The following is a 27,840-nucleotide window of genomic DNA, read 5'->3' on the forward strand; positions in this document are numbered from 1 at the left end:
CAATGCCTGCAGGAGCCAGACACCTGACCCACGTGAGCAAGCCGGGCCTGAGCCCCATTCCTATTGCAGTCCAATCTGTCAGATCATCCTGCCCCCGCCCCCCCCCCCCGGCCCCCTGCCAATATATTTTCAATGCAGCAACAAGATGGACCTGTTAAAACCTAGGTCCCACCTCACGGCTCAAGTCCTTACCAGGGCCACGTCCCTACATGGCCAGCCATTACCTCTCCAACCTCACCCCCTACTACTTCCCTCCAGCCACACCGGCTTCTTCCTGTGCCTCAACATGTCAGGCACACTTCTACCACAGGGCCTATGCACACACAGTTTTCATCATCCAGAAGACTCTTCCCTCAAATACCTGCATGGCTCATTCCCTGACCCCTTGAAGTAACTGCCTGTGCTAGCTTTCCAGTGAGGCCTACTCTGACCACCCTGTACAAAGCACACATGTGCACATACCCTCTCTCTCACACTCACACACACACACACACACACCAGCCTCGCTGTCCCCTTCCCCTGCTTTTTCTCCATGGCACCACCCCCTGAAATACATTTATATTATCGTTGGATGCCTTATGCTTCTCCTCCTAAAACGTACGGGGTCTTTGCCTATTTCATGCATGACCATATCCCGCACGGCTGGGGCAGGGCCTAGCAGGTAGAATATGACCAAGAACGCGTGAGTGAATGAGTGCCCCATCTCACAAGATGGCTTCTACTCAGCTCCAGCCAACTGCTACCATGCAGGACTGAAGAGCTCATACCATCACAGCTTCCTATTTTTTTAGAGAACTCAAACTCCAGATTTTCATATGTGAATTACCCCTGATTTTAAATGGTGGCAACGAACTCAAATCTATTTCAAAAGCACTGATGGCAAGACCCAAGCTCCCGTGCTCGCGAGTCACGGCTCATCCTCACTCGGCTGAGCCTTCCCGCCCAGCCCCAGCCACCTTACCCTGAGCACATCACCGCTGGTGTGGGGCCTCTCCTCCAACTGCCACTCTCCTGAAGCCCCTTCCCACCCACTGAGCACCCACCCACCCCTCTGCACGCCACCCACACGGTCCTGTGTTTTAGTCACTGACACGCACAGCCCGAGCACAGAAGTGGCGCCCCACCTCCAGCTGGGGACAGCCATTGAGTGGCAACTTCACGACTTTTATTTGAGGTGCCTGTGCTTTGTCTTGAAAATACCTTCTCCCCCTGCCCCGGACAGTGGGCGGGGAGGGGGCAGCAAAAAATAGAAGACATCCCTCCCTATTGCACATGGACCCTATATACAGGCCCACCCGGCCGAGGCCGGCGGGACTCTTGGCACATTCTCGGATCCCTGTTCAGGAGCGGGAGGGGTGACTGGGGTGGCAACACACGTGAGGGGGGACCTCCGGGTGGCCACTCTGGTCCTGGCTACTGGTCCTGGCACTTTCTGGTCCTTGGTGCCTTCTTGTCCCGCCTCCAGCCCTGGTCCCCCCTCAGCGATGTCCCTCTACCTGGCTCCTCCCGCCTCCATCTTGGCCTCGGACGGCCCCCCTTGGCTCCTGGGGACCCTGCACTCCCCTCAGTCTGGAGGTCCCGAGGGGAGGTTATGGCTTCTCAGAGACTCCCCCGGGAGCCCTGTCACTCGTGTTCACACAGGGGAAGGGTGCGTGTGGCAGAAGCAGCTGTATAAATACGGGTGCGGGGAAGGTCCTCCTCCAGAGTCACTTGGAGAGTTTGCTGATGACGCGGATCAGTGCTGCGTTCTCATCCTTGAGCCGCTGGTTGTCAGCCCGGAGGTCGGACAGAGCCTGTGGGAGGGGACAGGGTCAGGTGGGTGGTCTTGGGCAGGCTGCACCCAGTGCCCACCCTGGTCCTCTGCCCACAGCGCCCCATTAAGATTCACCTTCAGCTCCTCCTCCAGCTCGGCAGCCTTTCGCTCCAGGGCCCTGCGCTCCTGGAATAAATGGGGGGAAGTGAGGGCCAGAGGTTGAGTGAGGCTAAGAAAGGTGGGGAAAGCTCAGAGGGTGGGTCAGAAAGCCTGTGTGGCCCTCTTCATCCAGACCCACAGGGCTTGGAGGCTGGGGATACACGTGGCCCCACCCCGACAGCCCCTACTCACAAATCTCTCCAGCTCCAGAAGGGCCGGCCTCTCTGCAAACCGCTCCTGCCTCTGGTGAGGACAGAGGAAGCACAGAGGTCAGAGAAACGCCCAAACTGCAATGGCCAGGAAGGGGCCACCAGAAGGGCAGGGAGGAGAAAGGCAGTCCAGGCTCCAGGCCGCCCACTGCTCACCACCACCAGCCACGCCACTCATCACTGAGGACCCGCCCACAGAGAACCTGGCCCGCCCCCCCGCCCCCTTCTTCTTGCTCAGGTCCGGCCTCCCAGGGGGTCCTAACCCCACCCCTTCGGGCCCCGCCCCTCAGGAGTCGGAGCCCAGATCAGATCCTACCCCTCATTGCTAGCGCTACACGTTGCGGCCACCTCCAGGGCCTCGCGCCCTCACCTGCACAGGGCCCTCACCTGCGTGGCGCGCTCCAGCTCCACCTTGAGCTGCGCCAGCCGCAGCGTCGTCTCCGTCAGGGCCTCGCGCAGTCGCTCGTTCTCACTGCGCAGCTCTGCGTACAGCTATGACACCAGGAAGAGGGAGACGGGTCAGGCCTACCAGCCTGGGGTGTGGCGCCTTTGCCGGAGTGGCGACGGCAGCTGAGGGAGGCCCGAAAACGCGCGGCGCGTGGATGGGGCCGACAGAGCCACTGCAGAGGGGGCAGGTGGGCAGATATAAAGGCCTACTTGTGGGGACTGGTTTTGGGCACCGATCGTGGGGTAAGTTCGCGAACCTTCCTGAAGCCTCCATCGGGCTCTTCCGATTCTGGCTCGGGTTCTGAGTTGAGGTCCCGCTGCCTGTGAGGGGAGGGGGTGCCCTCGAGAGTGCTGGGGTGGAGGCAGAGTAGGGCATCAGGGGGCATGCCCGACAGCCCCCCAGACAACCCAAAACCTTCACTGGCCGCCTCGTACCTGGATTCTGGGCTGAGGTCCACCGGCTCCGCCTCCTCCCCCTGTGGGCAGAGGTAGGGTTCAGGCAGATGTGGTAGGGAAGTTTGGACTGCCCCCAGCCCCAGCGTGCCCCCCTGGCCCCACCCTCACCTCTGCAGGCCCCCTCCGCTCCTTGCCGACTTTGCGGTGCTCCCGGGCGGCCTGTGGTCCCTGACCCTGCCCGTCGGGCGCCTCTGCTGGGGGAGGGGCAGGAATCAGCCCAGGCACCTGGGGAGGGGCCCCTGTCTTCGGTGTTGGGGTCCCTGGGCCCAAGACCCCAAGAGACAGGGAAAACAGCAGCAGGAAGGATAGGGTAGATCAGGAGGACAACCTCTCAGAGACCAGACCTCACCTCTCTGGGCAGGGCCATCAGAGTTCTCGAACCCAGGGACTCGGGGCCGCCGGGAAGGGTCCTGTGGGAGAGGGGCAGGGGGTCAGAGGACGAGGGCATCTTGTACCCCCACTGCCCGATCACCTGACCCCTCTCACCAGGCTCTGCAGGCCCGACTTTTCTGGCTCTGGGGCCTTCCCTGCGGCCTTCTCTGCTTCCTTCAGGTCCGTCAGAGTCACACCCTGCAGGGAGAGAGGTCAGACAAGGGGCCCGGGACTCAGGATCCAGCCCCTTCAGGATCTGAGTCCAGGCCCCCAGCCCCCTCCTCCCTCAGACCCAACAGTCCAGGTCCCCAGCCCCTCCTCCCTCAGATCCAGGAGTCCAGGTTTCCAGCCCCCCATCCCATGCCCCACACCTGTGTGGACCTCCGAGACTGGCGCATGAGGCGAGAGCGAGCTTTTCGCTGGGATTCAGACTCCTCATCCCGCACAGGCATCTGGTAGGACCTGAACGAAGGGCCCCCAAGCTCAAGGAGGGTTCCTTTGGGCACTGTCCCCATCCCCCGGCTGACACCCTTAGGGGGAGTCAGGGACTTCAACTCCCAGCTGATCCTGGGACAAACTCTCCCTTAGGAGCCCCACCCAAAGCCCTGGGGACTTCTGGGTAACGTAGTTTTCTCCCAGTTGGAGCAACAGCAGCTTCCCACCCCTGGCCTCTTCACCTCCGGCGGTCCCGGGAGTCTGCTGGGGGTGCTGCGGAGGCTGCGGGGACATTTGGCTTCACTGGGGATTCAGGCTGTGGAATCCTGGAGGGAGGAGTGGAGTTATCCAAGGGAGGAGACCTGCAGATCTCAAACCTGTGTGAATTCATTCGTTCAGCAAATATTACTCAAGTTTGCATCATGTGGCAGGCACTAAAGACACAGCAGTGAGCAAAAGAAATTGTCTCTGCCCTGATGAGCCAAATCTGAGCAGAAAGATGCAAAATAAACGATAACCATAAAAGATGAAGACATCATATAAAATGTCAAGAGAATTAAGTACTTTGGAGAAAAGAAACAAGGACAGGATACAGGAGGGGCCGTGTTCGAGACCTGCCATGAGAGCAGGCGGTCACGGTGGGGTTGGGCCTCATGGAGACGGTGGCATTTAAACACAGACCTAAGGGAAGGAGGCAGCAAGCCCCGTGGGTCTGAGGGGGCTGGAGCACAGGCAGTGGGTGGGGGTGTGCCTGTGAGAGGGACAGTGGGATATGGGACAGAGGGGCAACAGGAGCCCAGATCACTGAGGCCTTGGAAATGTTGCTGTTAGTGATTACTTGAGGCAGCAAAAGGGAAAATGAGGCAGAGTCGGGGCAGGGGGTGGGGGATGGACAGGGACGAGACCCCAGAGAGAAAATGGACTTGCTCAGAATCATGTGACAAGGTTGGGACCCAGACCTGCCTCCCGCCCTGAGGGCCCTTGGTACTCACAGAGCACAGGGCTCGGGCACCTTCTGGGATGGGGTGGGGGTAACTCTGGCCAGACGGGGCTCCCTGGCCTGTGGAGAGAGGAGAGGAGGGGAGGGGAGGCGAGTATCCTCCTCGGCTGGGCAGGGCCTACTCCCCGGCCCCTCACCCCACTCACCTGAGGGGAGGTCCCTTCCAGCCGTGAGGAAGAAGCTGAGCGCTGCAGCCCAGCCCCAGGGGCGCCCTCGGCCCCCAACCTGTCTGCGGGACCCAGGGCACTAGAGCTTCCCGTCTTCAAGAGGCCAAAGCGCCTGGAGAAGGGGACCTCTTCGGGGGGCTGAGTAAGAGAAAGGTCTCAGTTATGGAGAAAGGGTTTCCCTTCTCAGAGACTTACAGGGTTAACTGCCAGAAGGACCACAACAAACTACAATTCCCATCAGCCCCCAGGGCAGGGGCAGCCAGAAAAACACTGTCACTTGTCCTGGAGGATTCTGGGAACTGTAGTCTTCACCCTACCTACCCTGACAAGAGGTTACAGGCATTAATGGCATCCCTCCCCCACCTTCCCAGGCCAGCATGGCCTCCAGGGCATCCATACATACGCACCATGGAGCTCTTAGGGCTGCGGGGTGGCGGGGAGGAGACTCCGTTGAGGGTTCTGGATTCTGCAGGAGGTGGCTCTATGATGTAGAAAGATGGGACAGGACACAAGAATATGCCAGCTGCCTGTGAGACCCAGCCCCTCCTCTCTCAGACCCGGGAGTCCAGGCCCCAGCCCCTCCTCCCTCAGACCCAGGAGTCCAGGCCCCCAGCCCCTCCTCCATCAGACCTGGCAGTCCAGGCCCCCAGCCCCTCCTCTCTAGATTCAGAAGCAGAGAGCCAGGGCCCTCACCTGTGGGGCCTTCTTCTCCCTCATCCTCGTCCCGGATGGGGGGCCCCCTTGCCCCCCCTGGCCGGCGCTCCTTGGACAGGTCCTGGAGGGAGATCTTCTCGCGGCTGCTCAGACGACACACGGAGCTCCTGGTGGGAAGGGAGGGCATCAGGGTCCAAGCCCTGGGGAGCCCCAACCCCCTCTTCCCGCCTGGGCTGCCCCCTACCGTCGGTGCTTGCTGCTGGAGGGCACCTGGGGCTCCTGGCCCCTGTTCTGGGAGGCTTCCTTTTGGTTCCGCAGCTGCAAGGAGGGAAGGGGGCTGCTGGGGAGGGCAGAACACGCATGTTCCTCTGGGGTCCCACATCCCCAACATTGAGGGCTACCACGCACTGGTCATGCCTTACGCGGGTGCTCTGACTACAGGGAGCTCAGTTCCTGGGGTGGGCATGGAGGGTTTGTGGACTCACTCGAGTTTTCCTACAGATGGCCGCACAGCGTCTGAAGGAGGAGGCGCCCTGGGTCTCCTGTGCGAGTCCCCATACGCACCTGCCACTGACCTGTTCTCACGGCCTCCTCCCTGCTTCCCCACCTCCAGTATCGTCCCCAGAGGGCTCTGTCTACCTCCCAGGGGCGACCTGCTCAAATTCTCCCTGACCACTCAGCTCACCCGGACACCAGCCCGGCGGCCCCTTCCTCCTCCCTTACCACTCGCTCTCAGGCGCCCCCGAGCCTGGTGGCACCAGGCGAGGTTTCCCAGCCCGACAGGTTTTCACACCTCCAAGCCTGTGCAGAGCGGTGCCCCAGCCAGGAATGCCGGGCCTCCCAGCCCCTCTGAGCCAACCCGGAGCACCGCAGGACTCATCTCACTCATCTCATCCGGAAAGCATTCCGGATGGCCGGGAGACACACCCACCTTACCAGCTGAGAGCTGACCCTGCCTCACCCACTAAAAATCCCCCCAGGACCCCCATCACCATCACCTCGTGCTGCTCCTCAGCCTGGCTCTCAAGGCCCTTCAGGGTCTGCCCTCTCCCAGGCCCTGCCTCACGCTCCCCTCCAGGTACCACACATGTTCCTACCCCCCAGCCTGTGCCATTTCCTCAACCCCATGTGCCCGCCCTGGGTCTGGGAAGCTGTCCTGAGTCCACCAAGCTGGAAGCAGGCCCTTCTTCTCCCGAGTCCACCACCCTTGACATCGCCACAGCCAAATTTACCAGAGGGACCTGTCTCTGCCCACCAGCCACTCAGCAGAAGCTCCTGGCAGAAGGCCTGGCCCCTAAGAGGCCTCGGGAGATGTTTCTTGCTACCCAATAGTGCTTACTGTATGCCAGGCAGGGTTCTAAATGGCTTTGTTCGGTAACTCATATACGCCTCATAACATAATACATACTCTGCGTAACAGCATACGTAACTCCTCATAAAGTGCACACACTATTATCCCCCTTGTACAGATAAGGAAATTGAGGCCCAGAGAGGTTAAGTGCACAGCTCAACCTCACACAGCAAATCCACGGCAGAGCCAGAATTCAAAGCCTGAGTCCACACTGTTCACCCCTTCACTCCACATTTTTCCAGCAACCAAGCCTGACCCGGTGCTGGTCAGGGGCATCCCAGGGGTGACAAGGCTTACCCCAGCCAACAGACTACCCTCGTCTGCATCCCAAGGTCCACCTGGGCCCCAGACCCTACCTGCTCTGACTGCCCGGATGTGCCCCTCCTCATGGCCCTCCACGGGGTCTCAGTCACTGGTTGGGGAGGACAGGTCCCCAGGGCGGTAGGCACCAGGGGCTTGGAGGACGAGGAGGAGGCCCTCCCTCCCTAGCCTCTGAGGTGCTGACAGGAGGGGAGGGGGCCCCTGAGACTCACGTCCTCCTGTTTCTGGGCCAGCTCCTCCAACAGGCTCAGCACCTCCTCATCAGCCAGGTCACAGGGACGCTGCCCCTGGGTGGGGGAGGGGGAGAAGGGACAGATGATGGAGGAGGCACGGGGCCCTCCCCACCCCACCGCCCCAGCCCCCTGGCGTCCCGGCCCTCACCGCATGGGTCAGCGAGTCCATGCCCCCACCGTGCTCGGCCAGCAAGCGACAGGCATCCTCCACGCCCCAGTGGGCTGCTGCGTGCAGGGGGGTCCAGCCGTCCCCATCCCGGAGCTCCGGGTCATAGCCAGCCTGAAGGAGCAGCCTGAGGGCCAAAGAAGCTCAAGGTCAGGGACCAAGACAGGGCTTCTGAGTCAAGGGATGATGTCGGCCGGCCGTGCTGTGGCAGTGGTACCAGCTGTGACAGTGCCAGAACGATCCTGGGCAGGGAGGTAAAGAGCCAATGCCCCGAGACCCTCCCCACAAGTGACCCCCTCTGCCACCAGCTTTGATCCCTCCCCTGGCCGAGCAGGCGGCCTCCGGAATTGTGCTCCTTGTATCTGCAGGGCTCAGATCTTTTGATTATGAGCCCTAGAGAAGGTGGGGTGGGGGCTCCTCCAGCCCAGAGGCCTAGGAAAAGGATGAGACCCCAGACGGGGCGGCCTCAGGGCAGCAGTGTTCCAGGATGCCGGCTGGCCTAGAGCAGTGGTTCTCAGTCACGGTGGGGCTGCCCGCCAGGGGACAGCTGGCAGTGTCTGGGCATGTTTCTGGTTGTCACAGCTTAGAGGTAGGTGCTAGCAGCACCTAGTGGGATGCTGCCACACATCCTACAGAGCAGAGGACGGCCCCACAGCAAAGAATGGTCCGCTCCAAACCGCGCGAGTGCCAAGGTTGAGAAACACAAGCTTAATGATTCCTTTCCAGGAGATAATGGCCACCTGAGACGGCGGGACTTGGGGGGAAAAAGCAGGGTGAAAAGTCCACGCAACTCTGCAAACTCAGCTCAGGGCAGACATGCCTGCTTTTGGAGCTGGCTTAGGTTCCTTGTCAGTGAGAGAGAGCAAAGCGAGCTGGGAAAAGATGGAGATGAGAGATTTTAGAAGGATTCTTTCTTTTTTTTTTTTTTTTGGTGAGGAAGATTCACTCTGAGCTAACATCCACTGCCAATCTTCCTTTTTTTTTTGGCTTGAGGAAGATTAGCCCTGAGCTAACATCTGTGCCAATCTTCCTCTACTCTGTATGTGGGATGCCACCACAGCCTGGCTGACAAGTGGAATAGGTCCGCACTTGGGATCCAAACCTGTGAACCTGGGCCACCAAAGCGGGGCACGCAAACTTAACCACTTGGCCACAGGACTGGACCCTAGAAAGACCCTTTTAAACAAAAGGTCCTGTGTGGCCCTGCTGACCTCGTTACACCTCCCCCCGCCCTCACTCTGCTCCGGCCATGCTGGGTGTCCCACCTTGCAACCTGTGCCTGCTGCTCTGTCCCCCTGGCGGGTGCGTGTTCTTGGGGTGTCATAGCGTTTCAGCTGGCCGCCCCTTCTCAGCACAGCCACCACCTCCTCGTCGGCTCCCTGACCCCCAAATCTCACAGAGGCCCCTCCCCGCCACACTCGCCTTCTCCCATCACCCTGTTTACATCCTTCCAGGACAGGGGTTCTCAAGTGGGGACGACGCTGACCCCACAGGACACTGGGCAATGTCCAGAGGCTCGTTCGGTTGTCATGACCGGCATCCAGTGGGTAGAGGTCCGGGATGCTGCTCAACATCCTGCGAGGAACAGGATGGTCCCCAGAGTTACTCTGCCCCACGTCGCCACTGCGGAGGCTGGGAGCCCCTCTCTCAGCACTCAGGGCCACCTGACATGACCTGCTTCCTTGGTCCCTTGTCTGTCTGTCTCCCCGACGAGGCTGTGAGCTGCACATGGGCCAGATCAGTCTCATTTGCCACTGTATCCCCAGCACCTAAGGGAGTACCTGGCATACAGCAGGTGCTCAGTAAGTGTTGAGTGAATGGCATCAAATAAATGTATACCTCTACTCAGCCACTCCTCTTCAATGAGGAGAACATTGGTTATGTTCTTTTAAAAATGCAGTCAAATAGATCCGGCTGTAAACACAAACCCACATTAAGGGGCGGTAAGGAAGTGACACCCAGTGAGTATTTCAAAGCCCACAGCATTCCAGTTCTGCAGCAGAGAATGAGGCTGCCCACCAGCATCAGCTCTCCTTGTTGCTTTAATAATAGCACCCGACTTTTGCTGGACACACTGCCACCTGGCTGAAGAGGAATCTCTCAGTCTCCCTCGCAGCTAGGAATGGCCGGGTGAGCAGGGTCTGGCAAATGGGATGTCAGCCTTACGTGTGCGTGCCACTTCTGGATTATTCTTTTAAAAGGAACGAAATTTGCTCCCTTTGCCCTCTCCTCCTTCCTGCTGGATGGGATTCAGATGCAATGGCAGGAGAAAAAGCAGCTGCCTGAGACTCAGGGGTGGAAGCCACGGGCAAAAGAGGGCACAGCTGGGGCTGGCCCCACGGCCGAGTGGTTAAGTTCATGCACTCCGCTTCAGAGGCCCAGGGTTTCGCCGGTTTGGATCCTGGGTCCAGACTGGCACTACCCATCAAGCCATGCTGAGGCAGCATCCCACATAGCAGAACCAGAAGGACCTACAACTATAATATACAACTATGTACTGGGAGGATTTGGGGAGAAGAAAGGGGGAAAAAAAAAAAGAAGATTGGCAACAGATGTTAGCTCAGGTGCCAATCTTTAAAAAAAAAAAAAGAGGGCACAGCCTCCAGGGCTGGGCACATCACCAGGCCTGACCATTTACGGTCTCCCAGCCCCTCTGCCACAGGAACCAGCTCTGGGACGGGCCCCGCAAGCGTCAGACCAGGACTTTGGCTGGAACTATGGAGGACGAGGCGCTCTACCTCCACAGCAGGGGAAGCAGCCGGGACGTGAGCCTGGAGCTGTCAGGGGGCATCTTAAGTACCTCACTGAAAACCTGCCTCGAAATTCAACGCAGAGGGGAGCCGAGATGGAGGGATTCATCTTAACTCCATTTTCACACTAAAAATGAAGCATAACATCACGAGAGAGAGAGAGGAATCAAAGAGAGCCAGCAGCCTGAGGACGAGGATGGAACCAGCTACCCCAACGGAAAGGGGTGAGGCAGCCAAATTCAGAGAAGGCGGGGGAAGGGTGACAGAAAGGGACTATGTACTCTAACGACTTAAAATATCTACGCGCCAAATAGACTGGCCCTGAAATAGAGCACAGAAAAATCGATCAAACCACAAGGAGAAACAGGAAAAATCCACAATCATAGCAGGAAATTTTACCACATTTCTCACAGTAAGTGACAGAATAAGCAGATGGAAAAAAATCACTATAGATACAGAAGATTTAAATAGCAGGACTAGAGAGCTGACCTCATAACCTACATAGAACACGATACTCGACAACACAATTCTTTTCCAGCTTACATGGACCGGGGTGTGAAGCAAACCTCAGCAAATTTCAGAAATCTGGAATCATACAGAACCCAGTCTCTGACCACAGTGCAGTTAAGTCAGGAAATGAGTATAATGAAATGATGACTGCAAAATCCCATGTACTTGGAAATTAAAGAGATACTTCTAAATAATCCGTGGGTCAAAGAAAGAAGATTACAAGTTGGAAAATGTTTTAAACTGAATGACAATGAAAAGCCTACACACCAAGACTTGTGGATGCAGCTAAGGCTATATTTAGAGGGAAATATATAGCCTTAGGTACGTAAATGAGAAAAGGATGGGAACGGACAAAATCCACAGGAAGGTGTAAGAGCACAAAGGAACACACTGGCCCAGCGCAATGAGCAAGGGAAAAGAGAGGGTCTATGCTGGCCCAGCTCACCTCATCACTTCGATGTAGCCCTTAGCAGCAGCCACGTGCAGGGCAGAGGCCCCCGTGCGGGGGTGCCGGGCCTCCGGCATGGCGCCCCCATTCAGCCAGCACCTTGTGTCGTGAAGCAGCAATTCCTCCTCGGCCCGTTTGGCTGCCTCCACATCCACACCTGGGAGGACGAGAAGGGGTAACAGGTGGGCTTACACCCAAGGTCCAGGAAGCACAGGGCTGCACCTGGCCCGGCTGCAGCTTGGCCCTGTGCCTCGACCGGTCGCTCTCTGTCTGTGAGCTCCTCTGGGACTCAGAGGCCTGGACTAGCTCAGTGACTTCCCGACCGTGCTCTGTGCAGTCCGGGTTCCACTAAGGGTTTCGGAGTCACGGCTGGGGGCTGGGAGAACGGAGCTCGCAGGCCTTTCCCACTTCAGCCAGAGCATCACCTTTCTCATTATTTTTCAGTATAAAATCTGAAGTTAATTAGCAAATCCAGCAGCTGATTACACCTAACTCTTCCTATAACTATAGATACAATTTTAGCCCAGCATCTGCATGTATTTTGTCACCGCTGTTACTTCCATTACCTGAGTAGGATAAACCAAGCAAAAAGCCACTAAACAAAGTGTCCGTGTCAGGGGGCAACAGCTTCTTTCCTACCCAGGTGCCGAGTCCTGTTCAAGGCTGTGCTGTCACCCAGAACATCTGGTAAGACACGGGCAGGCTTCCTCATCAATTTCACTGTATCCCACTGGTTGCGTGGAAGGTTGTACTGCATTTACAGATGCAAAAGGCAAGTTATGACTTTAAATGTAAGCTGACTTTGGGTCAAAAAAGGCAGCTCTGTTGAGGCTGGAATATTATCTGTTGACTGCCACTGAGAATCTGTATTTTGCATGCTATAAACTATTGAGATGGGAGTCAGAAATGGTCTTTTCCAGAGAATATTTGATCCTTCTCCTGGGAAGCTTATTACTGTCAACTGTTTCTTCAACTGTGATATTTCTCACTTACCAAAGTGCTGTGTGGTGCCGAGCTGTCCTGCTCGACAGCACTCAGCCACATGCAGCTACTGAGCACCTGACATGGAGCCAGTCCAAACTGAGATGGGTCGCAAAGGTAAAGTACATGCTGGATTTCAAAGTGTGACAAAAAACGTGCAGCTGCTCACGAATGGTTTTCTTAATACTGTTTACATGTTGAAATGATAATGTCTTGGATATACTGTGTTAAATAGAATATATTACTAGAGTTAATTTCACCTGCTTTTTACTTTTTTAAATGCACCCACTTGAAAACTTTCAAATACACTTGTGGTTCACACTGGCTTTCCATGGGACGCACTGGCAAAGAACCCCATGTACCACGAGTGGGCCTAAAAAACTACAATAGGACAGAGACAACAGAAGCCATCACCCCCTTCCCCTCCGTGTGCCCCTCATCGATCTCATCCAGCTCCCCACGGCCAAGGTAACCACCATCACGAGTTTGCTTTCACGAACATATATTTTGTCAGATTCTTACTATATATAGTAACTTCTGCCCTAAAGCTTTTGGTGGGATGCCCTCAGACCAGAGCTGGCCTCTGTGCCTGCTCAAATCGGTCCAGGTCACGGCTGCGCGCTGGCGCCACCTGGTGGCACCTAAGCACCCGGGGCCTACACGCCAGTGGGGTCACCTTTGGGTGTCCTGGCTCAGGGCCTGGACAGTGGCAGCTCTTCCAGGGATGTCTGGTTGGTTAGGGCCCATCCTGCCCGCCCAGGCTGGGGTGGAGAGGCCTGGGGAGTGCTGGAGACTCAGGGACGGGCTCTCCCCTCCCCCTCCCCCATAGCCTTAAAGGGAACCACCTACATTCAATTCTATTCTAGCCGAAGGTGGCTTATTCCTCCAAAGAGAGGAGGGGCAAAGTTTACTGACTTTTTACTCAGTAACCACAGTTAGTATTCTTTTGTTTGTTCACCGCATCCTTCTGCAATTTGCTTTCTGTTGAGATCTGCCTGTGTTTATTGACAGCTCTTGATCGGGAATTGACAAACTACAGCCTGTGGGTGCAGGCCACCTCTTGGGTTTTGCACTTTTTTTGTTGTGGTGGTGGAAAGACAAACATAGCATAAAATTTACCAATTCCGCTATTTTAAAGTGTACAATTCAGTGGCACCTAGGACATTCACAATGTTGTGCAACCATCTAGCCTATCAATAGTTCCTGAGCTTTTTCATCTCCCCAAACAGAAACCAATGCCCATTAAGCAGTGACCCCCGTGCGTCCCTCCCCCAGGCCATGGCAACCACCAATCTCCTTCTGTCGCTATGGATTTGCCTATCCTGGAAGGGCACCTGTGTTTGTAAACAAAGTTTAATTGGAACACAGCCACGCCCACTCACTTATGTACCATCCCTGGCTGTGCTCCCAACTGTGCAGGGGAGGGTGGTGGCAACACGACGGTATGTCCCTCAAAGCCTGAAATAGTTACTGTCTAGCCCTTTGCAGAAAAAGGCTGCCGACCCCTGCTTACATCACGCGTCTATAGATTACTGATTTGTCTGTTCTCCCTCTGGTGTAGGCCCTGACCTCTTGGGACCACAAACAACACCGTGAAGCTTCTCGTCCACGGGTGAGAGGAGAACAGCTCGGACGTCGGGAACGCAGATCTTCAGCTCTAATCCATGATGTCCAACTGCTTCCCAAAGTGGCTGTAATCACCAACCTTCCCCCCAGCCAGACACAAGAGTGCCGTGGCTCTAGCCCCACCAGCACCAAACCGTCCAGTCAGTGCTGCCTGTCCTGGAGAGGAAGTGCCCCACGGCCATCTGTCTCGGACGTTGGGGTTCCAAGTGGGATTGCTTCAAGTGTTTCAGAAACACTCCAAGTTTCTTTCCTGTCCAGTTCCATGTCCCCACGGGTCCGACCACGGCCCTTCTGAGCAAAGTGGCCAGAGGGTCCTGTCCGCACAGGACACAGTGTTTGGATTGTGTCCCTGAGGGCTGCCTCTGTGGCCTGGGCTGTGGGAACAGCATCTGTAGCAAAGCTGTTGCTTGGACTTGCCGGTATCCACTCTCTGTCCTTTGCAACATCTTCATTTTCCTCGGCCCTGCCTTCACCCCACGTGGCTCTGATGTGACTGAGCTCAGAGCCTGTTTCCAGGGGTGGCCACATCACCGGCCTGACCATGCCCCTTGCCACAGTGATTGGCTCAGGGGCTGGCTTGTGACGAAAGTGGCCCACAGAGCGTCACACAGAGGCTGGTGGCTGGGACTACTGAGGAAGTCCAGTTCTAGCTCAGCTGAGATATCAGCCTGTGCTGCTTGGAGCCACGCTAAGTGCTTCATTGAGAGGATCTGCCTAAGAATGGAGCCGCACGGTGACGGAGAGATGACTTTGACTTTGTGCCCCTGGACCAAACTTTGCCTGAAGTCCATATAACTCTTAGACTTCAGTCACATAAGCCCATAAATTGATTTTCTTTTTTATAAACTGTGGTAAAATACACATATAAGTTAGCATCTTAACCATTTTTAAGTGCACGGTTCAACAGTGTCAAGTACATTCACACTGTCGTGCAACCTCCATCATCATCCATCTCCAGAACCCTCTTCATCTTGTAAAAATGAAACTCTGTACCCATTAAATAACAACGCCTCCTCCTCCCCTCCCCCAGCCCCTGGTGACCACTATTCCACTTTCTGTCTCTATGAATTTGACTGTTTTAGTCAAATTCCTCATATAAGCAGAAGTAGACTCATACAGCATTTGCATTTTTTTGTGCCTGACTTATTTCCCTGAGCATAGTGTCCTCCAGGTTCATCCACGTTGTGGCGTGTGTCAGAAGTTCCTTCCTTTTTAAGGCTGAATGATACTCCCTCGTACGCACATACACACACTGGCCATTCTCCCATCGATGGACACTTAGGCTGCTTCCACCTTCTTGCTACTGTGAACAATGCTGCTATGAACACGGGGCATAAATCGCCTGTGGCCTGAGCCAGGCTGCAGTGGGTCTCGGGCACCTGCAAAGAGTTGTGCCTAATTCAGCACCTGAGTCAAGAGGACCAGAGGCCATCCAGCCAGACGAGAGCTGTGCTCTGGGTAACAGGCTGAGCGGATCAGATCCTCTCAGTGAACAGCAGACCCGGAGAGGGGCACAGCGCATGAGGCGGCGCAGGGAAGGGGCCCCTATATTCAAGAAACAGGGGCCGAGCTTGCAGCAGCGTCCACACTGCTGACCACGCCTTCCTTCCCGGAGCCTCCAGCCTCTGGCCACCTCCATCGCTGGCACTGTCTTCTCTGACGGCCCTGCTGGGGGCGGCTGCCAGGGTTACACTGCAGCCGGCCCCATCTGGCTGCCCAGCATGCCTGGGGGTTCTCCGTCCTCTCGACGTGTCCCTCAGTGCCCTCCTCACAGCTGATGCAGCCTGCAACCCAGGTTCTGCCGACCACACTCTGCCGGCGCGTCCATGTGAAGGCGAGTGTCATGGAGACATGTCGGCAGAGGCCCCGGGATTCCAGAGGCAGCGGCTGCAGCAGTGTCTCACCCCCAGGAGTGCAGCCGAGGATCTTTCCAGTGGTACCAATGGCCTCTGTGCCTGGCTGGCCCCACAGGGCAATATCCCCCAACCTTCTCCTCGCCCCACAGAAGGGGAACATGCGCCCCTTTGAGAAGCTGAGGTGAGCTATGGGCAATTCCTGCAGAAAAACACAGAATGTCTGAGAGCTCACGGAGCCCCTAGTGGCCATTCTTGTGTCCCCAGGGGCCGGGGACTCCAGGTGGAGACCCACAGAAGCAGCTTCCAAGCATTGCCCTGCAGACTACTTTTTTCTCTCCTCAAAGCCCCAGCGCACAGTTGTACATCCTAGTTGTAGATCATTCTAGTTCCCCTCTGTGGGATGCCGCCACAGCATGGCTTGATGAGGGGTAGGTAGGTCTGTGCCTGGGATCCGAACCCGCAAACCACAGGCCACCAAAGAGGAGCATGCAAACTTAACCACTACGCCACCGAGCCGGCCCCCAGACTGCTTCTTAAGTACAAAGCAGAGCCACCTGGCCGACACCCCTGAAACCAGTTCAAGGTTAACATCACCAGTCACAGGGCAGACAGACAGCTGTCTCCCAGAGCGACACCCTGAGAAGTTCCTGCTAAAAATGCAGAACTGAATCTCCTCGTGAAAAACCAGCCAGGTCCAAGCTGGGGGCTGCTCTGTGTAAAACGAGGAAGGGTGAGGCAGCGAGGCTGTTCGGACAGAGGGAGCCTCAGGCGCCAAGAGGACCACGTGCAGGGCGCGAGCAGCGGCCCTGAGCCAGAGCGGAGGCGAGGATGACCCCGAGGTGACAGCGGTCCTGACACTGACACTGACGGAGAATAACTATGTTACATCCCCACGTGGTCACCAGTGTCCTTGTTCTAGGAGACGCCAGCTCCGGTGCCGACCAGGGTGGAGGCTGCAGTGTCTGCAACATAGTCTCAAAATGGTCCAGGAAAGAGAGGAGAGAACAAGAGAGGGAGAAGACAGAGGGAACAAAAAAAGAAAAAGGGAGAGGGAGAGGGGAGGAAGGAAGGAAGGAGGGGAGTATTTGTATGGGGGGGAGCACATGCAAGTGTGTCAAAAACTGGTAAGTCTGTATACTGTGTGACCCCATTTAAACAAGATGTCCAAAATAGGCAAATCCACAGGGACACAAGGCGCCGAGTGGTTTCCTAGGGCTGAGGGGGACAGGGAGCGGGGTGAGGGCGAAGGGGTGCAGGGTTTCTCTGGGGTGATCAAAAGCATCTAAACCTGGGTGTGGTGGTAGCTGCACAACACGGTGACCACAGAAGCCCTGGGCTGCACACTGTCAAAGGCTGAGCTGTGTGGAGAGGGAGTCAGTCTCCATCAGGCCACTAAAGACCCCTGCTGAGCTGCAGGGAGGGCCGTGCAGGCCTCGCTGCACCACTGTCACCACCTTTCTCTACGTTTCAAGGTTTTCAAAACAACAAGTGCAGGAGATGAGCGAGAAGTGCCCAGGGCTGCCTTTGCTTACGCACTGCCCACTCGAACCGAAGCCGAGCGCCAGACCCCGCAGCCCCTCCACGCCCCAGGTGGCTCTCACAGCCATTGCCACCCAGCCTGCCAAGGTCACGCCCTCAGCCAGGCTGGGACTCTGGCGTCACCTCAGACTTCCTGCATCTGTTCTTCACATTTGCGTCCTCCACGGTCCTCCAGACCTGCTGACCCCTTACTCCCACCCCATGCGGCGGTGCTGCCATCAACCTCGTTCTGTGAATAAGCCAGTCACCCGCACAGCCGGGATGCAAACCCAGAAAGTCAGACTCCAGGAGCCACACTGGTGACCCAGGGCTCCTGTGGAGTCCCACGGGCATCACACACACCCCGAGACCCAGTGAAGCCATTCGATGTCCCCCACCCAAACCGCCCTGGCGTCCTCTGATTCCAGGTTAGTCAAGCCACAGCGCTCCCCAGGCGCCCTGCCCGTCACTGGTCCTAGTTGGCCACTTTAAGTGGGAGAAGGGAGGTGGTCATAAGCCCCTCTGAAAATCTGCTAGAAGCAACATGTGCTCTCCCTAGAAAGAGAAACATGGCCAGACAGTTTTGGGGGTCCTGGACCCCTGGGTTCAGTGATCCCGAACACAGGGAGACCAAACCCCCAGAAGCCTCTGATTCCTCTACTTGCCCTCAGCGCACACTCCCAAGAAGACCTGCAGTGAGGGTCCCTGCAACCTCACCTAACGCATCCCCAGATGGGCCCCCGCCCCCATCCCCGCTTCCTCCACTACTCAGAGGCAGAAACTACGATTCGGGTCAAGAGCGGTTTGAGATCTTATGCTGTGACCAGCGCACAGCACTTTATCTGATTACTTGTGCAACGTTCCAAGCAACCCCGGGGAGGCACTTACTCCCCACTTAACAGGAAAAGAAACTAAGGCACAGAGAGAGTCCCAGGGAACTGGGGGCTGGCCTCCGAGCCCCAGCACTCTGCTCCCCAAGCTCTGGACCTCGAGGCCACAGGGAGGAGGAGCCCCGCCCCCGGCCGGGCCCTGTGCTCACACCTCTTCACCCAGTGCCTCACTGACCCCTGACCCCGACCCCCACACCACGAGGCAGTGCTGCAGCCATGCCCAGAGCCCACCTCGGTGGGCGATCTCCGCCTTGAGCAGCCCCTCCATGGCGTCGGACTCGGCCAGGTCCAGGGGCAGGTCCCCATCACTGTTGACCGCAGCAATGTTGGCCCCGTGGCTCAGGAGGTACCTGGGGGCAGGGGGAGGTCAGGGCTGAGGGATCTGAGCCCTGGCCCCAGTCGGGTCCCGCCCACCCTCCCCCTGCCTCACCTGGCGATGTCCAGGTAACCACAGGAGGCAGCCACGTGCAGGGGCGTCCAGCCCTCATTGTCCGCCTGGTTCACCGTGGCACCCTGCTCCACCAGGAAGCGCACCACCTCCAGGTTCTCATCGATGCAGGCCTAGGGGACACAGGGCAGAGCCGTTGGCCCTCACCTGTCCAGACACTGCATGCCCAGCAAGGCAGGACGCCCGACGGGGACCAGGAGACAGATCCAGGGGCCAAGAGGCCATGACATGCAAGGAAAAGACCCTGATGGCTCTGGGATAGGCCCTGGAAGGCACCAGCGTGGCCTGTGGACGCCCCTCTAGCCACCCAGCTGTTGAAGACACCCCTGGCTTCCCATGGTTAGGTCAGCCGAGCATCTTAAAGTGAGCAGAGACCGTAAGAGGCAGGCTCCCAGCTCCCTGCAAGCAGGAAGTGGATACGGAAGAAAGACAGGCCTCGCATGCAGGGGTGGGGATCCCGAACGGTGCTCGTTAGACGTGATGCAGCCCAGTCTCCACCGACAGGACGGGGCTTCCAGTGCCGAACCTGAGGGAGAGGCTCAGCCCCCTCCTCAGACCCCGGAGTCAAGCGCCCAGCCCCTCCTGCCTCAGACCCAGCAGACACCGGCCAGGAACCGACCATGGCCCTGCCTTGCACCCTGAGGGGAGACGTCCGGGCCTCTGGGGCCCAAGGCCGTGCTGCAGGGCTGGTAAAGTCACCAGATCCCTGGGAACATGGGACAGAGGGAGGGTGCTGGGCAGGGCTCCTAAAGTGGAAGAGACGGCTGCTAGCGTGTGCCCAGGGCCTGGGGCCTGAGGGGACGTAGCTCCACGCACTGAGGGCCTACTAGGCACAGGGCGCTGAGCCAAGGGCTTTCCACGGGCATCTTCCCTAACCCTCCCGCTGTCAGGGTTCTCACCTACGAAGGAAACATCGAAGCTCCGGGAGACAAAAGCCCTCGGCCAAGGTGGCACAGCAAGTAGGGGCAGAGAAAGGATTTAGCCCAGGCCACATGCAAACACTGGTGAGCACTGGGACCTAAGCAGGGTCTGAGGGAGGGGGGTGGACCTGCACTCCTGGGTTCTCAGGGTAAATTAACCCCCCCAACCCCCTCACCTCTTCAAAACTGCCCATCTGGAGAAGGGGGGGGGGAAGCTGCGAGGGCCAAGAGCATGAAGTCATGGAAACTCAGGCTGCGAGAGGGGGGCCACACGTGCCCTGGGAACGAGATGAACTCTGGGCTCCGTTTATTTCCACCCGGTTGTCATGGTGATGGGGGAGGGGGGCAAGGAGGGAGATGGGCCTTTCCCTTTCAAGGACCTGGCCCGGCACAGGCATCCATGTGAAAGACGCCTGAGGCCTGGGCACCAGGGATCCAAGCGTCCGGCCCCCAGCCCCTCCTCCCTCAGACCCAGGATTCCAGACCCCCAGCCCTCTCTGCTCAAACCTAAGGATCCTGGCTCCTAGTCCCTCCTACTCCAGACCCCAAACCCCCAGCCACTAACTCACAAGGCAATTTTGGGGAGGGGAGAGAGTACCTCAGCCTCATTGAGCGGTTGACAAACCAGCCTGAGGTTGGGGCTGAGGCTTGAGAACTCCTAGGGACACAAGCAGGGCAGGTAGCTGATGCCTGGAGACCTGCTCCAGGGAGAACTCAGAACAGAAACCACAGCCCCGAGACTCACTCAGAAGGGGTGGGCCGCCATCCCAGTTTGCCCAGGACTGGGGATTTCCTGGGCCTGGGACTTTCAGTGCTAAAACCAGGCCAGCCGCAGGCAAACCAGCATGAACTGGTCACCCCACACCCAGACCTGACCCAAACTCCAGCTGCCCCGCTTGCAGCCGTGTGACCTGAGGCGGGAACTTCCCCTCTCTGAACCACAGGCGCCCTAATCCTTCAGGCCTCCTGCAAAGCGCCGGAAAGTGAGCTGATCAAGTGCTCGCCTGCAGTGGGAGAGGGACCCCACCTGAAACGGCAGCCTGACAAGCCAGGCCGGAGTGGCCTTTTGCGGGGTCCAGGCCAAGGGGGATGCTGCAGAATGGGGCTTGGCCTCAAGAGCAGGGCCAGGGACCCCTGAGGGAAGGTCCAAGGGAGGCAGGGGCAGGGACGGTGGCAGAGAAGAGAAGCACCGAAGCTCTGATTCCCTGCCAGGCCTCGGGGAAGTGGGACCCTCCTCTGGGTGGAAGAAAATGTCCCAGAAAGCACTGGGGTCTCTGGAAGGGACAGGCCTGGGGTGGTGAAAGAGACAGCAGGGAGGGGCAGCACTTAGACCAGGGGTACCTACTCCCACTGTAACGCCTACAATGCTCCCTGAGGGAGTTTTCCGCACATAGCCTCCCTCCCCGACCAGGGCCCAGCCAGGAAGGGCCCGCCTACTAGCCCCATTTTCCAGACAGGAAAACTGAGGCACAGAGACGAAAGAGACTAATTCAAGCCCACAAAGCTGAGGAGCTGAGAGAGGCACTAAGGACTATTCTATGCCTCCCCCCTCGCCTGCCCCTGCCGGCCTCTCTCCCAGGGTCCTCTCCGGCTCCACCAGAAAGCAAACCCCAAGGGTTCTGACAGGGAGAAGAGAGCTGGGGACTGGACCAATATCAGGAGATGAGGAGGGAGACGGGCCTCAGGGAGGTGGGGTGGGGAGAGGATGGAAGCTCCTCTGTGGCCAGTCCTGGCCTTTGGGGTCCCGCTGAAGGGCAGGGGTAGATAAAAGCACCCAGAACCCGAGAGAACGCTGGGGCCTAAGGCGGCCCTGGTCCTGGGACACATGAACACTGAAGACAGCCATCAGGGTGTCTTGCAAAGACATGGAGCCCAGGTTATGGAGGGAGGACACTAACAGGATTCTAGAACCCTTGATAAGGTGACATGACAGGGGGCTAGGAGAGATCACACAGTCTATGGGAGGGAGAAGCTGCCCAATTCCACAGAAGAGGGTAACTGGGCAGAGAAAGCAAGACAACCAGAGAATAGAGAGGCGGCCCAAAGCCAGGAAGAGGTGGGTGCTTTGAGGTGGCCCAGAAAAAGGGTGACGATGCAGGCCTGGCTGAGAGAAGGGCAGAGCGGGAAAGAGAAGGCAGTGCCTGGAGAAGGAGAAACATCCCTGAGAGAAGGCCCATGGTGGGAGGTAAGAGGTGGCACAGGCCCAGAAGAATGAAGAGGGTATGGGTTGGAAGACGGTGAGGGAGATAGCAAGAGATGACCCACACGGAGGAAGCATCTACTTCAAGGGTACAGAGCCTAGAAGGCAGCAGTTCAAGAAAGAGCCTCCTCCCTCCGACAGCAACTGATGGCACAGACAAGGGTGACAGGAGGGAGAAGAAGGAGGAACCTGAAAGAAGTGGCAAGAAAGGATCTGGGCCTAGCCCAAGAGGTGGCCCAGGCCAGAACCCAGTGGAGGAAGGAGCACAGGCCCAGGAAAGAGGAGGCTGCATCTCAGTCAAAGTGGTACCCGCCTGGAAAGGGAAACGGCAGGCCAGAGAAGGTACGAGCATTGCCCAAAGAGGTGTTACGGGAAGAGCTGGAAGAAGCGGCACAGACTCAGGAAAGAGGCGGCACCGGTGGAGGCGGCACAGGTGAGACTAGGAAAGGGCGCTCAGGGTCGGGAGAGGGCGGCGCGAAGCGACAACCACGAGGACCAGTGAGATGGACCAGACTGAGGCCGTCAGCAACGGCTCAGGCCCAGCGAGGGGGCAGTGCAGGATGGCAAAGACCACGGCCAGGTCAAGTGGCTCCGGATTGGAGAGGACAGCTCGAGGGGGCTCGGAGAGGGGGTCAGCACAGGATGGCAAGGGTCGGCGCCGCCTCCGACGGTGCACACCAGGACTGGCAACGGTGCCTCCGGTCTCGGGAGGGAGGGTGCTCAAGGTGGCGCAGACCCAGGTCGGATCAGGTCCCGGAAGGGGCCGGGGGCGCTGACCTGGTGCAGGGCGCTGATGCCATCGGCGTTGGTGGAGTCGAGCACCGCGCGGGCGGACGGCGGGGCGGCGGGGTCGGGCTCGGCGCCGGGGCCGGGGTCCGCCGCGCGCAGCATCAGGCGCGCCTCGTCCAGGTCGCCACCGGCGCAGGCCGCCAGGAACTCGGCGGCGCGCTCGAAGCGCACGGTGCGGGCGCGCCGCACCCCCGGGCCCGGCTCGGCGCCCGCCCGGGCCCCCCACTGCCGCAGCTGCTCCCGCCGCCGCTCGCGGGCCGCCGCCGCCGCCGCCCCCGGGCCCGCCCCCGGGCCGTCCTCGCCCGACATCGCGCCGCCCGCCCGCCCCGTGAGCGAGCGAGCGAGCGAGCGAGCGCCGAGACCCGAGCCGCAGCCGCCGCCCGCCCGCCCCGGGGCCGCCGGGAACTGCCGTTCGCTCCGCGCCGCCCGAGGATCCGCCGAGCCCCGCCCGGCGCGCCGACGTCACCACGCCGCCCCGGGGCGCGCTGGGAAATGGAGTCTATAAGCGGAAGCTGCTAATGACAACATTCTGGCCTCCATCTGCCCCGAGGCACAGTGGGAAACCCGCAGCTCCGAGGCGTCAAATGGGAAATCTCCTGGTCGAGGGGCTGCTCCGGAGAGCGCTGGGAAATGAAGTCCCCAGGCTGGAGAACCGACTGGCAACTGACTACGGAAGGCCTCGGGGAGCTCTGGGAAAGGGCGTCTATAAGCGCAAGTGGCTAATGACAGCCTTCCAGTCTTGATATACCCCGAGGCACAGTGGGCAGTACCGCCGCTCCCAGTCGTCAAATGGGAACGTCCTGATTGAGGGGCTGCTCCGTGGAACGCAGGGAAATGGAGTCTCTAGGCTGGAGGTGTGCCCAGGGGCATGCTGGGAAAGGTAGTGCACAGTCTCAGCGGGCTCTTGCAGGAAATAGACTGGATTCCACAGCCCGGGAGTCCTAAAAGATATGGAACTAATTTTTCCATACACCTTTTCAGCTTTCCTCATACCATATAATTCATTTATTTGGAGTTTGTCTGCTCCCTTCAATTAGAAATAAGCCCCAGGAAGACAGTGATTTTTGTCTCGTCTGTGTGCACTCCTTATTCCCAGCGCCTAGAACTGAGCCTAATGGTACGCGATCGAAAACAGTTTTTGCATGAATGAATGAATGAATGGATTCTCCAGGTCGTGGAAAACACCAGGGCACCATGGGAAATTGAGTGCGCAACCCAGAAATTATTCAAGACAATTCGCTTCCAAGCCTCCCAGGGCGACTGCCAAGCGCATGCTGGGAAATAAAATGTGCGGTACAAAGGTCGTAGCAATCGGCCAACAGCCTCGGAGCACGCTGGGAAATGTAGTCCGCGCAGGGCCACGCCCCTAAATGCACAGTTGGTCCTAGGCAGAACCTCAAGAAATCAGGCTCAAAGGCAAGAGAAGTCCAGAGTCCCTGATGGTAACCCCTGGATCACATCCGGAGAGGAACCCAAGGGGAGGAGTCCACAATGACAGCGCCCACAGACCCTTCACTGGCCTGCCTTTGCCAGCTCGCACCTGGGACGTGGAGTACTCTAGGAGATGTAGTACAGGCTCTACTTCCTGGCAAGGCATGCTGGGATTTGTAGTCCAGAGCGAGGAGTTCGACTACATTGGGAAGACGAGATTCCTTGAAGCACGAAATAATCCTCCCGTTAAGCATCCTGCACCTAAATCCAGATTGGGAAAGATGCAGGCACTTTGAGACCGGAACAAAAACCCATAAACATCACACAGAAAGGCACCAAAATCTGGAAAGAGGCAACAGACTCTTCTTTTCCAACGGATGTCTGAGCAGTCCACCCCCTCTGAACTCCTTGGGCTTGTGCAAAGAAATAAACTACAAATCCCGTGAGATCTGGGGAATGCCGACCATAGATAAAAAGCGGATAGCCATCCCAGTGGCTCTTGGGATGTGTAGTCCCTAAACTCCTCACTCCCCGCTCACATACACACCAACCTCCTTCACCAGGAGCTTAAAAGGCAAGAAGTAAATCATCAGTAGTATGGTGTTAGTGAAGCCGGGTCCCTGAGGGTTACTGAAAATATTCAATAAGAACATGATCACCCTCCGACCTTGTTCCCAACACAGACACAGATGAAAATAAGTTAATCTCGTTAATTTGCTGTTTTCTTGTCTAAAATGAGAGGTGACTCAAAGGTCACAGGATTTATGAGCTTGTTTTGCAGAGGAAAAAGAATGCCTTTAAGGAAGTTATGATCACCAGATAAGCAGCCCCCAGCTGCTATAGATGCCCAGAAGTCTGACCACCCAAGGGCTTATCTGGAGTGAAAGAAACATGGACTTCCCCTTTGTTTCTCTGAAACACCTCATCCCAAGCCTCTTAGCTCTATAAAGAGCTCCCCCCCCACCCCGGTTTCTTCTTTCAGAAAGGCAGATTTGAGAGAACCTATCCTGCCATCTTCTCATTTTGGCCAATTCTGGCCAATTCAAATAAACTTTTCTCCATCTTCAAGCACCTGTATCTCAGTGATCGGCTTACTGTGCTTCAGGCACACAGACGTGAGATTGAAAGGTTCCATATCATTATGTGTAGTTGTGGTTATATGTTTCTGTGCCAGTGCATAACTGTGACACATTATAATTGTGTGGATTTGCGATGATGTCTGTGGCTGGCGTACATTGTTTATGGTCTTTTATTATTATTATGCCTGTAAGTGTTCCTGTAAACATGTCTGTATATTTTTATGGCTGTGGTGATCTATTTGCAGAAGACACAATTTGGGGTATCTGCTCAACCCACACAATGAGCTGTGGGATGTGTCCCCAGCATAAGCTCTATTAGCATTCTTTACATTGACGGCTATATTTAGACTTTAACCTCTAGTTAAAAAATCCTATTCTACTACCATGGTTCAGAATTCAGCTCTGGTTTAGGCAGTCCTGGGTTTGAATCTTGCGTCTACCCACTCCCTGGCCCTGGGGGCTGGGCCTCACCTCTTTATCTCTGGAGTTGTTGAGATGGTACACAGAAAGTATCCGACAGGTAGAAGATACCAGCTGACTAGGGCATTTGCACATTCCACTCGCTAAAATTCTCTTCTGCTCTTTTCTTTCCGTGGGAAAGGTTTTTCACTTCCCAGGCCTGCTGTTTTTTCTCACGCTAACGCTGGAATTTCGATGCTTAACCTTGGAACCGCAAGCCCCCCTCACCGCTGGTGAAAATAGCCCAAGAAAGATACGAAGAAGAAGATGTTCCCTCTTCCCCTGCCACGGGCTGGAAAACAGACACCCGTCTGCACCATAAAGATGGTCCGGATAAAGAATGAACGGAAAACATTCACAAAGTATCGAGCTTACTCTTCTGTCCAGTGTGCAAACAGGGGTAAGCAGCTTCTAAGTCAGTTCTGATACCTGTTATTTTAAAACTGTCCTTGGAAGAGTTATTTGCTCAAAGGCGCCTTTTAAATTTAAGAGAGAATTGTATCTGCTTATGACTGTCAATACACTAAAATATCCATTGGGTTCTTAAATTCATGCCAACAGGCTTTGAAATTGTGAATCATCCCAAGAATGGCATCCTCCCAATGGCATCCTCCCAATGGCATCCTCAGATATGGGCACGGAAGGGAGATCCTAAAGGAAGGAGTCTTCTCCAAAATGCAGTGTCAGGGGCCATAAGCGTTCTAGAAAAGAGATGTCTCACATGGATAGAGAGAACAGATCAGTGGTTACCAGAGGGGAAGGGCCTGGAGGGAGGTGAAAGGGGTAAAGGGAGGCATAAGTGTGGTGACAGATAAAAGCTAGACTATTGGTGGTGAGCACAATGCAATCTACACAGAAAGTGATAAATAATAATGCACACCTGAAATTACACAATGTTATAAACCATTATGACCTCAATAAAATAATTTTAAAAATAAATAAGAGTTTGGAGAAAACTACAAAAAACAAAAAACAAAAAAAGAAAAGAGATTTCATCCCAGTGTGTAAACTCAGGTTTTCCGGAGCTGTTAATGTATGATCTCTGTTCCTACCCAGTGACTTCCGTGTGTTTCCCTTTCTCCTCTTTTCCATAGGGGAGTTTTTTTCTAAATTATTGTTATTACAATTCCCAGGTCCTTCTCCACCACTGTGGGTTTGTTAGGGAGAGAGAACTTGTCTTTGTGTTTAGATGCCAGAGCACCCAGAGACACACCCACGCATGGCGGACAGGCCTGGTCTGACTCTGAGACCCAGGGCATTTGTCCTTGGGGAGTGGATGTGTGTGTTCCGTGGGCAGCATCTATATGTGGGAGTTGGGTAGCCAAAGGGACTGTGTCAGAGAATGCTAATTACCTGCCCATAACTATCATCTCCTTCCTCAAAAATAGAACCCTGATTGTATTTGGAAAGAGCAAGGCAGAGACCCAGTCTTCCTTGCACTGTGGGGTGGCCAATAGGATGTAAATGAACACAGCTGGGTGGAGCTTCCAGAAAGGCTTTGCAGAGGGGGCTGCTTCAGCTGAGAGGTGCCCACAGCTGAACTTCTCACCTTTCGATTCTTCCTGGAGGCACATGTGAGGGCTAGAGCTCCAGAAATCACAGTGTGACCACGAAGTGACTTTGCAGATGGAAGCAGAGAAGAAAGGCAGAAGGCGTTTCAATTGCTGATGGCAATTTGGATCTGCCCTTCCTGCCCTGGACTGCCCCGCTCTGGTCGTTAGGCTCCGTGTGAGAAAACAAAGCCCAGGTGCATTGAAACCATTGTTATTTTGGGTCGCTCTTATTAGCAGACAAGCATATCTCCTGAATGACATTGCCTAGTACTGGCATTGTGATGAGGAGGGATCGGAGTGAGCTGATGACCACAGGAGGTAAATGAAATCCTGGAAGCACGAGGTTAGGCTGAAATGCATGAAAGAAAATCCTGCACGTCCATTAGAAAGAAAACCACGAGAGACCACATAGAGAGAGGTCCCAGCTGTCCCAAAAGGGGCCATCCTAAACCAGCCAGCCCCAGCTGCCCCAACAGAAGATGGCAGATGTCCCAGCGAGCCCAGCCAAGACCAGCCGAGCCCAAGCAGACAAGAACCACCTGGCCGAGCCCAGCCCAAACCGCCGACCCGTGAAACCACAAGCTAAATAAATAGCTGCTGTGGAAACCCAGTTAGACTTGGGGTCGTTGGTTATGCAGCGAAAGCAGAGTGAAGCAGGG

The 27,840-nt window shown here is 56.6% G+C and overlaps 1 protein-coding gene and 1 non-coding gene across 9 annotated transcripts; both read right to left on the bottom strand.

Moving 5' to 3' along the window:
- Positions 1-1,143: 1,143 nt before the first annotated feature.
- Positions 1,144-23,077, bottom strand: PPP1R12C (protein phosphatase 1 regulatory subunit 12C). Of its 8 annotated transcripts, none has more exons than XM_070223386.1 (22): positions 22,648-23,077; positions 18,733-18,863; positions 18,534-18,652; positions 11,429-11,588; positions 7,706-7,850; positions 7,537-7,611; positions 5,897-5,970; positions 5,692-5,819; positions 5,406-5,479; positions 4,978-5,136; positions 4,824-4,891; positions 4,074-4,157; positions 3,768-3,858; positions 3,511-3,594; positions 3,374-3,434; positions 3,133-3,218; positions 3,004-3,044; positions 2,826-2,889; positions 2,509-2,613; positions 2,105-2,155; positions 1,889-1,939; positions 1,144-1,793 (listed from the first exon to the last, which is right to left on the bottom strand). In XM_070223386.1, the coding sequence occupies exons 1-22, from the start codon at positions 22,966-22,968 to the stop codon at positions 1,707-1,709; spliced, it is 2,259 nt and encodes a 752-aa protein (XP_070079487.1). In that variant the 5' UTR covers positions 22,969-23,077; the 3' UTR covers positions 1,144-1,706. The 8 variants fall into 8 exon arrangements, with proteins under 8 accessions (XP_070079487.1, XP_070079488.1, XP_070079484.1 ...); XM_070223387.1 differs by having other exon boundaries at positions 3,133-3,215; positions 22,648-23,076; XM_070223383.1 differs by having other exon boundaries at positions 3,133-3,215; positions 4,074-4,208; positions 22,648-23,076.
- Positions 3,531-3,643, bottom strand: MIR9086 (microRNA mir-9086). The gene has a single exon (NR_128109.1). It is a non-coding gene; the product is annotated as a microRNA mir-9086 (primary transcript).
- Positions 23,078-27,840: the final 4,763 nt, after the last annotated feature.

Source organism: Equus caballus, chromosome 10, assembly GCF_041296265.1.
Source record: "Equus caballus isolate H_3958 breed thoroughbred chromosome 10, TB-T2T, whole genome shotgun sequence".
In the NCBI taxonomy this organism is placed as follows: Eukaryota; Metazoa; Chordata; class Mammalia; order Perissodactyla; family Equidae; genus Equus; species Equus caballus.

Bases quoted from the DNA above. Each gene is read 5' to 3' on its own strand.
- PPP1R12C (XM_070223380.1), bottom strand. From the start codon at position 22,968: ATGTCGGGCGAGGACGGCCCGGGGGCGGGCCCGGGGGCGGCGGCGGCG. The intron at 18,864-22,647 runs GTCAGCGCCCCC...TGTGTCCCCTAG, and splicing joins GCATCAGCGCCCTGCACCAG to GCCTGCATCGATGAGAACCT. The intron at 1,940-2,104 runs GTGAGTAGGGGC...CATTTATTCCAG, and splicing joins TTCTGGAGCTGGAGAGATTT to GAGCGCAGGGCCCTGGAGCG.